This window comes from Sander vitreus, chromosome 9, assembly GCF_031162955.1.
Source record: "Sander vitreus isolate 19-12246 chromosome 9, sanVit1, whole genome shotgun sequence".
Classification (NCBI taxonomy): Eukaryota; Metazoa; Chordata; class Actinopteri; order Perciformes; family Percidae; genus Sander; species Sander vitreus.
Window position 1 is genome coordinate 29,515,915 of NC_135863.1, and position 10,118 is coordinate 29,526,032.

The 10,118-nt window shown below is 41.8% G+C and overlaps 2 protein-coding genes across 2 annotated transcripts; both read right to left on the reverse strand.

The window, feature by feature from the left end:
* Positions 1 to 3,849: 3,849 nt before the first annotated feature.
* ndufa11 (NADH:ubiquinone oxidoreductase subunit A11) lies at positions 3,850 to 6,473 on the reverse strand. The gene is made up of 4 exons (XM_078258201.1): positions 6,345 to 6,473; positions 5,643 to 5,735; positions 5,177 to 5,299; positions 3,850 to 4,033 (listed from the first exon to the last, which is right to left on the reverse strand). The coding sequence occupies exons 1-4, from the start codon at positions 6,421 to 6,423 to the stop codon at positions 3,921 to 3,923; spliced, it is 408 nt and encodes a 135-aa protein (XP_078114327.1). The 5' UTR covers positions 6,424 to 6,473; the 3' UTR covers positions 3,850 to 3,920.
* An 815-nt stretch (positions 6,474 to 7,288) lies between these two features.
* On the reverse strand, positions 7,289 to 10,118 carry mrpl55 (mitochondrial ribosomal protein L55). The gene is made up of 3 exons (XM_078259563.1): positions 10,009 to 10,118; positions 9,060 to 9,288; positions 7,289 to 7,851 (listed from the first exon to the last, which is right to left on the reverse strand). The coding sequence occupies exons 1-3, from the start codon at positions 10,056 to 10,058 to the stop codon at positions 7,702 to 7,704; spliced, it is 429 nt and encodes a 142-aa protein (XP_078115689.1). The 5' UTR covers positions 10,059 to 10,118; the 3' UTR covers positions 7,289 to 7,701.

Below are 10,118 nucleotides of genomic sequence, written 5' to 3' on the forward strand. Positions count from 1 at the left end.
AGGAAAAAACAACACTTGTGCCATATTACGATATCCAAAATCTAAGACGATATCTAGTCTCATATCACGATATCGATATAATATCGATATATCGCCCAGTTCTACTTTAAAGACACTGTTACAGTAATCAAGTCTACTAAAAAACAGTCCAGTTGAGACATGAGTCCTTTAAGTCTCACTATGTTTTTGAGATGGTAGGATGATTTAGTAATTCTGATGATGTGGGTTTCGACACTGAAGTCAGAGTCCAGAACTACACCAAGATTTAAGAAGTCCTAAACATTAGAGCATCAAGAAGAGCACTGACATATGACAGATGATTTTTGGCACCAACAATAATTGTGTCAGTTTTATCCTTATTGGAACTGGAGACATTTTTTTTCCGACATACTATACTATGACTTCTTTTTACACAGTATACTATGACTTCTTTTGATAAGTTTTTCGACATACTATAATATGACTTTTTCATCATATACGATGCTGCCTTTTTATGACTTTTATCTACATACTACTATGACTTTTCAGGACTTTTCTCGACATGTACTATGATTTTTTATCATTTTTCAACATACTGACTACTTTTTTGACTTTTTTTATTTCAGGACCATGCACTATTTCAGGTTTATTTATCAGGGACAAACTAATTACACAATAGACATACTATAATATGACATGACTTTTCCATACCTTTTTTTAATTTACTAAACTATTACTTTTTTGACATAATATACCATAGTATATACTACATACTTGTAATATATTACGACTTTATTCAACATACTATACCTTTTTCATGATTCTTTTGACATATGACTTTTTTTTACTATACTATGACTTTTTCGACAAAGTATACTATCATTTTTGTCGACATATTATTCCTTTTTTGTGACTTTTTTTCGACATACTATACTATGACGTTTTTGTTACTTTTTAAAATACTGTATTATGACATTTTGTGACTTTTTTTAACACACTTTATTATGACGTTTTTGTGACTTTTTGACATACTATACTAAAACTTTTTGTGCCTTTTTTTAACCCTATCCCTTTGACATACTATAATGTTTTCGACATCCTATACTATGACTTTTTTTTAACCATCGACATACTATACTATGACTTTTTATAACTTTTTCAACATAATACAATGACTTTGATGATGTTTTCGTCATTCTATACTATGACTTTCTAGGAGCACCATCTGGATGTCACCAAACTGTGTGAGACTGGGCTACGACCTCCTCTCTACCATGTCACCTGGAAAGAGCAGAACCCACAAAAAACAAAACCAAAGCACATGACGTTATGTGTAGTATGTCATAAAAAGTCATAGTAAAGTACGTTGAAAAGTCAAAAGTTCTAGAAGGTGCGGACCTCTCTAATCCCCTATCTTCGCAAAATGAATGTTGAAATGTCCATTTGACAAATTTTAGATGTGCTTTATGTGGTTGATGTTGGACAGTAATGACATGTGGCTATCAGTGGGGGAATCAACCCCAGTCTCCTGCTGACTCTGGCATCCTACTAGCCAGTGGCAGGCATCGGGCGGTGAGCTGGCTGGCCTTCGTGGGTTTCCAGCAGGATGTTGGGAACAGTGGTGTCCTGTCATTGGGACTTCCTGGAGTCCTGATGCCATTCAACTGAGAGACACTTCTACTGTGTGCCGATCTAAAGGCCACATTCTGCTTAGTGAGGAATTATACTTGAAGGATCTGATGGGATTACGTTTCACTGAAATAATACTTTGTAAAGTTTTACATCACAAATAACATTGATTGATTGTCATAGTATAGTATGCCGAAAAAGTTTTTTTAAAAGTCATAGTATGTCAAAAAGTCATAAAAACTCATAGTATAGTATGTCACAAAAGGTGATAGTATAGTATGTAGAAACATTAAAAGAAATCGTAGTACGGTATGTCGAAAAAGGTTTAAGTCATATATATAGGTGGCCGGGTTAGCTCGGTTGGTAGAGCAGGCGCACACATGTCAAGGTTTACTCCTCGATGCAGCGGCTGCTGGTTTGACTCCGACCTGGGGCCCTTTGCTGCATGTCATTCCCCCTCTCTTTCCCCTTTCATGTCTTCATCTGTCCTGTGGAAATAAAGGCCTAAAAATGCCCAAAAAATAATCTTAAAAAAGTCTTAGTATAGTATGTCAAAAAATAGCCATTAAAAAGTCATAGTATAGTGTGTTCAAAAGGTCATAGTATGTCAAAAGTCATAATATAATTTATTTAAAAAAGTAACTAAAAAGTCATAGTTTAGTATGTCGAAAATAAAGAAAAAAAATTTAAATGTAAAAAGTGTAGTATGTTGTAAAAACTTATAAAAAGTCACAGTATAGTATGTCAAAAAAGTAATCAAAATCATACTTTAGCATGTCGTAAAAGTCTTGTATACCTGTATTGTATAATTATGAACGTGTAATTGACTAACCCTTTTTTTTAGAATATTGTGGATGTGTTTTGAAGCAGTTCTGTACAGTGTGTAGTAATTCATTTACTGCCCCAGCGCTCCCTGCTTCCCCTCCAGAGGGTGGCAGCAGACACTACTGTAGCTTTTTTACTTACAACTTAGGTTAACTGACACTTCCAAGATGTCTTTACCAGCTACAGCACAGGGCATTAACAAAGATACATTGCTCAACTGCTTCTTCCTTATTATACCACTATAGGCCAATAGGTCTCCACAGCCAAGGCTTTTGTCTTGCCCAGGTTTAACGGTAAAATGAAAAACACTGCTGATGTAGCGAAAAGCCCAGGAGGCTGTGTAATACATTCCAGTTGCTGAATCAGCTGCTTTAACACTCATTTATAGGCCGTATCTCTGCTTTGCCCTGTGCTCCTGTGTCACATACTGTATATGTCTTTAAAACCTGCTTTTGACATGCCATAAAAAATATGTCCATGAGCATAAATCTGAGTTAAAGAAGGTTCAGACCTGTGGTGAGACTGGCAGACATGTTGCTTCCGATCTTCCAGATTGTGTTGATTTCCTACAGACACTCCAGTCCTCCAGCGTTTCCTCTTCTGACAGTGTAACAGTTAGTGCTGGGAAAGCTGACAGAGGTATGTGTGAATCCGTGCCGTCAACCTTGAAGCTTAATTATTAACCCGTGTGTTATCGAAACGTGTAAATCTCTCATCAGGATGTAAATTAGTAATTCATCTCTTAATAAAGAAGCATCCAAAAGCCTTGTTTTCTCTGACCCAGTTCACCTGTTAGTTTCCCCACACATATGAGAGAACATACTGTATACTGAACAAAATTAATAACCCATTCAATATCCATTGCTTTGCAATGTTTGTATTTAATTTAAAATCTACAGATTTGCAGAGACTTTGTATGTTATTGCTACACAGGAGAATTAGGGCCACATTTGACATTTTGGAGTATTAAAAGCTGGAGTTAAAGCCAGAATATTCTGAGTTTGAAGTCAGAATTCTGAGGTTAAAGTCAAATAAATTTTTCACATTTGGCACTAATCCTCTTCCGTATATTGCTTTTCATGTAGTGTCTTTATTTTTCACCCAGCTGTACGTAGCCCGTTTTGTACCCTTTATTGTAAACATGCTGACGTTGTAAGGTTAGTGGACCTCTCAGACATGTCACTGCCGAGATGAAGACAGAGGGTTTCTCAAACCTGGATCTGATGTCACATGCACACCAGATCAGAACCAGGATACTAGTGCACATGCTAATGCACTCATTAATAATAAAAAAAACATTAAGAAAATCTGTAAAAATGATAAATCGGAATAATCAAACTGCTACTTTACTGTAGATTTGCAGATACTCTTTCACAACTTGTTTTCTCTGACCATACTTGACACTCTCAGACTTAATTGTTTTCACAAGAACTTTATTATATGAACTCTTTTTACAACATACAGTTAATGTTCAGCCATCTTCCTCCTCATAGTTTGGGGGGTGCAGAGATCTTCCATCCCTCCATCTTACCGACTTTTGTAAAGAAGGCCAGTGTACCAAGACCCAGACACGCTGACGTACCCGTCATAGCACTGTGGGCTGGACACACACACACAAAAACACACACACACACACACACACACACACAGTTAGACAATCGTTTGGCATATTTTTACACTTTCTCTGCCATAAAACAGTAATCAACAGTATTTAAAAAATAATATAACTAATCAACAGGGTTTCCCCAGAAGAGTTGTTAGGCTCCGTGTGATGTGTCTTTTTTGACACGGCCCGACAGACTGATGGCAGCATTAAGGTAGGGCTCTGTCATAACATTATCTTGGACGGAATCGCAAAATTAGGAATAAAAAGCTCTAGCACAGATTCCATAGGCCCCTACATTAAGTCTAAAACATGTTGTGCTAAGTGCTAAAAGCTGACTGGAGATTTGAAGTTTCCACTAGTTTAAAGGAGACCTGTTGTATACCATTTTAAGGTTCATAGCCTACTTGTATTTTTACTACGTTTTCTCATACTGCCCGTGGCTGCTGCTGCTGCTGCCCCCCGATGAAGTGCCTCTCTTTAAGCCCCCCCCCCCCTCCTGAAAAAAAGTCAACTGCGACTGAGTTCCAACCTTTCCTTTCGGTCCGTACTGCAGCTATCCTTACAAAGTGCAGTCTGCATACAGTTAGGAGATACTACTTCTTCATGACATTAAGCCTTGAACTTTGAACTACTAACAAAAGGATAGTTGGAGAGTCGACGCTCAGCGGAGCATGGCGGCTTTAAGCTCAGAGTGAGGAAAAAATCTGCTAACGATAGTAACACAATCAACGATAACTCGTAGTTTTGGTGTGTATTCCTAACTGTCATCGCCGCGTGACTGCCCCCTGGTGGAGATCCCCATACGCTGCTAGAACTAAATTAAACAAAAATGATCAGCATCGGCCCTCTGTCGGCAGATATTGCTCATTGACGATCGACAATCGGTACCGGCAGCTAAAAACGTGATCGGGGCATCTCTATTTGACATACTATGCATTGGGACATACTAACTCCTTTTCCTGGCACACTAAATAGCATGGTACTACGGGTACTGGAACGCAGGGTTTTGCACCTCAATAAGATATCATTTTAAACAAAGGATTGGAACATTCTCAATTATGGCGGACACAAAATGTGGTTCAGTGGCTGGAAGAGCGTGGTCAGGAGGAAGCAGAGTCAGCCGCGACGGATACTTACTTCTGGCTCCCAGGTAGATCCCAGAGGCACAGCCCCCGATGAAGTAATTCAGTGGGTCATCTGGGGCGTCCCGAGCCTGAGCACTGAGGCAAGTCGCCATGCCGAAAATGGCTCCCAAGGTGGCTGAAACAACACAGACAGACAGACACCCACATCAGCATTACACAAATTTGAATACAGTTTGTGGAATCCAAACAACAGTGGCGTCAACACATTTAGACCAAAATGACATATTCATCACGGTCGTGGCTTTGTACTTCAGCACTTTGGATTCAAAGCGAAACAATGAGGCTGAGAAACCTTTAGCTTTAAGGTAACACAGCAGTTCTGACAGTCATCAGAATAGGATTTTTAGAACTTTCCTTGGAACAGTTCAATGTATTTGCGAGGTTTCCTTGTCTAGCAGGAGAAATCTGTCACTTTATCACTGTGTTTTTAGCAGTAGGATATGAATGATGATATTTACCCATGGTAACAGTTGTGCTGGTGGCCCTCTGTAGCGCTGCCACTGCAGAATCAGGCTGGAATGCCACTATGTGATAGGCTGAGCCAACCAGACCTAAACACACACACACACACACACACACACACACACACACACACACACACACACACACACACTTAACCAAAGAACAAGGTTCTAATGGACCTTTTTCACAGTAGGAAAAGCACAGCTGAAATTGATAACCTTAACGATGGCTCAGTTCCATCAAGTGTCCCAGTAAGCTATTTTCAGTGAGTCAGCATGCACAATACTAGGGCCTCTAAGTGGAATGCAGCCATCATTAATGGTTTTGAATACACTTGTGCTTTTCCTACTATGACATGTCAGCCGTGAAAAAGGGTCTATCTAGGCTGCCTGTGGACTCTCTTCTTTCTCACAGAGTCTAAAAGAGGCAGTGGCAACAACAAAAGGTACTATTGGTAGAGAAACTCATTATCAGGGATATACATTAAAAAAAAAAACACCTCCTCAGTCAAAGAATAAGCCAAAACTAAAAGCTTTTTTTATCGCTTTACATTTTATTAACGTTGTGTTGTGTTGTATCCTGAACGCACCAGGCTAACCTGCTAGCATTAGCATTAACACTGGTTCAGCAGCACACAGTTAACGTTAGTTATGTTTGGACAGCCTGCCTCTCCAGCAGCATAGAGCTGATATATTTACCCAGAGCCGTGGCCAGCTTGGTAGTTATCCATGTCTTTTGGACGCAGTCTGTGCCCTCTACCAGGTCCCAGTACCCCATGTCGGACTGAGCAAGGACGCAATCTCAGGAATTAGCATTCTCGCGAGAAACTTGTTTCTCATATGTTTCTGGCGGCTGATAACCCAAGTTTATGGTGCATTACCGCCGCCTACTGGAGCGGAGTGTGAAGCCGTGGACTGCCAACCACCAGTGCTCGAGCGGTTTCATCATTAGCTACTTAATGAAATAGCTGTCAGTAACAAGGAGACATCTTAACTAACTTATCTTCCTCCACTCAACAATATAACTGATGCTGGTTCGTGCTGTATTAGAAAAGAAAGTGTTAATGAAAGTGCTACTCCTGACCAATGTAATAAAAGCATGGTTGTATTTCAGTTAGCCTGATAGCTGGTTTGATTTGCATTGAGAGCTGATTTTATGGAAAGTACCCCACGCCAATCTCTAGGTATGGTGAAGGGGATGTGATGATGTGGGGCTATTTTAATTCCAAAGGCCAAGGGAACTTTATCAGGATGCATAGTATCCTGGATCCACGAAATAACTGGCCTTTAAATAAACATCTGCCTGCCTCTATGGGAATTTAACATAGGGGTGTACTCACGGTTTAGACATTAATGGCTGTGTGTTGAGTTATTTTGAGGGGACAGCACATTTACACTGTTATACAAGTTGTACACTTAATACTTTACATTTGAGCAAAGTGTAATTTCTTCAGTGTTGTCCCATTAAAGATATAATGAAATATTTACTAAAATGTGAGGGGTGTACTCACTTTTGTGAGATACTGTATGTTCTAAACCTTGAACATCCCACCTCTGCTCCCAGCATGCCTTTTGTATTCTATAAATATACGTAGGTACACAACAGTTTTTCAGATTCCAGGAGGTAACACACAGTCAGTCAGTCTGCTCAGAGCCTGGAGGCTTTATTTAACTCAGCGTAGAGTAGAGAGAGGACACAGCATCAGCACATCAGTAACCAGGACATGTGTAGCCCAGCAACGCTTTAACAACAATAACAGGATTGTGTGCTTTATTAAAATTCACCACACAGATACACAGCTTTATTAAACCAAAGTATTAACTCAGCATGGTAATGGTTCCAGCTTTAGCAGGTACAGGTCAGGGAGAGAGTCAGCACCCAGCAGCAGAGCTCCGCCGGCTACACGTGGCCTTCGTCCTGCCGTACTCTGCCAGTGTCGTTGGTCTGAGTTTCAGTGTCCACCGTTTGATCTTTTCCAATAGAAAAAAATATACTGAATATGGACGAATGCAGGTATATGATCTTTATATATATATATATTCACATATAAACAAGTCACTTCTTCTTCCAGAAGTGGCTGTATTTGTCAGCTTCAAAGTCGTCTTCATAGTGGATGGTCGTCTGTTTCTTCGTCTTCTTCACTTCCTTCTTTTTCTGTCGAGCTCGACGCTCCTCCTCAGACAGACTGGACAGATCCACGGGCATCTTTCAACACACAAAGAAACACCGATAAACACACACATATATGAACACATACTCATGGACGTGTACGCTGTAGGAGCAGTGCAGGTTATGAGTTATGTTCTGGGGGAGGTCTGTCAGTCAGCAGAGCAGGAGGTGGTTTTGGAAAACGGCTGTATAATGTCCTCTGTGGCTCTGCCTGAGCTTTGCCAAGTCTGAGAAAATAACCCTGATGAGGTCATAGCGATGTCATCAGGGTTATCTCTTGGCTTGGCTGGAAAACATACTAAAAGTCACGATACCTCGGCTATTGACCATGGTTTTTCAAATGTCTATGGAAGTCTCCAAACTCAGACATGCCAAGATCGGAAAGTGTTTGATGACTGAGACTTTGACTTGCAAAATGGTGTGCGACAGGCTAACATACTGCTTTCTAATAAGTCAGTAAGACTCGGTTACTGCACATACACATGTATCACTATGTGTGTTTTGATGCAGGTCCAGACCCGTTTGAGATTTTTAAAAACATGTTTCTAGCCTGGATGCCAGCCGAACTTAGCCCCGCCCACAACATTTGAGGTCGGGAAGTTCGGTCTGGACTCGATCCGTTGTGGAGCAACTAGGCTCGAACCAGAGCTGTTCGGACCAATCAAATTGTCAGGGCGGGCTTTATACGATGATGGACAGATGATCAACAGTAACGTAATCAACCACGTCACCAAAGAACGCTTGGGTTGAATTTGTTTACAACAAAGATGGCTGCCACTGTGTAGATTCCGCCATCGCCTCTGCTAAAGAAGATATCGACAGCGCATACATATAAAAAGAGGAACAGAGAACCGCGATCACGTATATGTATACACATTGCCACACCCGTCCGCACGACACGGAAACTGCCGCCTCCGCCTTTGCTCTGTCGAAGCCTGCCTTTGACTTGCAGCTTCTGTGACGTCTGTCTCCGTTGCTCTGATTGGTTGTAGGTCTATCCAATTGAGTGCAGAGGCATTTTCTTTCCTGGTTTGGTTGAAACACCCCCCCCATAATCACAGCCCAATGGAGCAGTATCAGACTCATATTCTGACTAGAATCTGAGTATGACGACGTCAGGCTAACATGTTTCTGTACTATTATTAATATGATCCAACTATCTTGTCACTCACGTTAACATAAGCAGGAAGAATGAAAGCCATGTTGTGTAGAAAGAGAGCAGAGTGTACACTGTGTACTCTCACCATGAGGATGCGTCTGGGTTCTTTGTATCTGATGTTCACTGTGGATCCATCAGGTTGGACCAGCATCACCGGGTACAGCCGCTCATACTTCTGGCGGCCACAGCGCACCACCGACGTCCTGTTGGAGTTCCACTGAGCGCGGTGGGTGTGCAGCAGGGAAGCCTGGCCGAGCCCTGCAGCCGAGCCCCAGGCCAGGGCCACTGTCTGGGGGAGCACAGGGAAAACACACCTGCACGTAGACACACACACAGTAAACCACAACACAACACACACAGAGAGACAGACAACACACACACACACACACACACACACACAGAGACACACACACAGAGAGAGAGAGAGAGAGACACACAAACACACACACACAAAACCACAACACACACAGGCAGAGAGAGAGAGAGAGAGAGAGAGAGAGAGAGAGAGAGAGAGAGAGAGACAGACACACACACACACACACACAGAGAGACACACACACAGAGAGAGAGACACACACACACAAAACCACAACAACACAGAGAGAGAGAGAGAGAGACAGACAGACAGAGACACACACACACACACACACACACACACAGAGAGAGAGACATACACACACAAAACCACAATAACAACAACAACAACACACACACACAAAACCACAACACACAGAGAGAGAGAGAGAGAGAGACACACACACACACACACACACAAAACCACAACAACACAGAGAGAGAGAGAGAGAGACAGACAGACAGAGACACACACACACACACACACACACACACACACACACACACACACACACACACACACACACACACACACAGTAAATGTCGGATGGGCCATGAGCTGCCAAACCAGCACCAATGACGTGACCCTTCCTTTCCATTCTTTTCTGTCTGACAGTAAACCAGCACGAGCGCTAGCGTGCACGTTAACGTGAACCGAGTGTGCGTGTGTGCAGCCTTACCGTGAGAGCAGACTGCTCGGTGAAACGGGACAGAGCTTCGTTAGAAACATGTTGGCGAGCGGCTCTCTCTAACAGGAACCACGGAGCACTGCACCGGAAGGTCACATACT

Excerpts from the sequence above, each read along its gene's own strand:
- ndufa11 (XM_078258201.1), bottom strand. The coding sequence starts at position 6,423 with ATGGGGTACTGGGACCTGGTAGAGGGCACAGACTGCGTCCAAAAGACA. Across the intron at positions 5,736-6,344 it reads CAAGCTGGCCACGGCTCTGG|GTCTGGTTGGCTCAGCCTAT; the intron begins GTAAATATATCA and ends GTGTGTGTTTAG. Across the intron at positions 4,034-5,176 it reads GATCTACCTGGGAGCCAGAA|CCCACAGTGCTATGACGGGT; the intron begins GTAAGTATCCGT and ends GTGTGTGTCCAG.
- mrpl55 (XM_078259563.1), bottom strand. The coding sequence starts at position 10,058 with ATGTTTCTAACGAAGCTCTGTCCCGTTTCACCGAGCAGTCTGCTCTCA. Across the intron at positions 9,289-10,008 it reads CCGAGCAGTCTGCTCTCACG|GTGTGTTTTCCCTGTGCTCC; the intron begins GTAAGGCTGCAC and ends GTCTACGTGCAG. Across the intron at positions 7,852-9,059 it reads AACCCAGACGCATCCTCATG|ATGCCCGTGGATCTGTCCAG; the intron begins GTGAGAGTACAC and ends GTGTGTTGAAAG.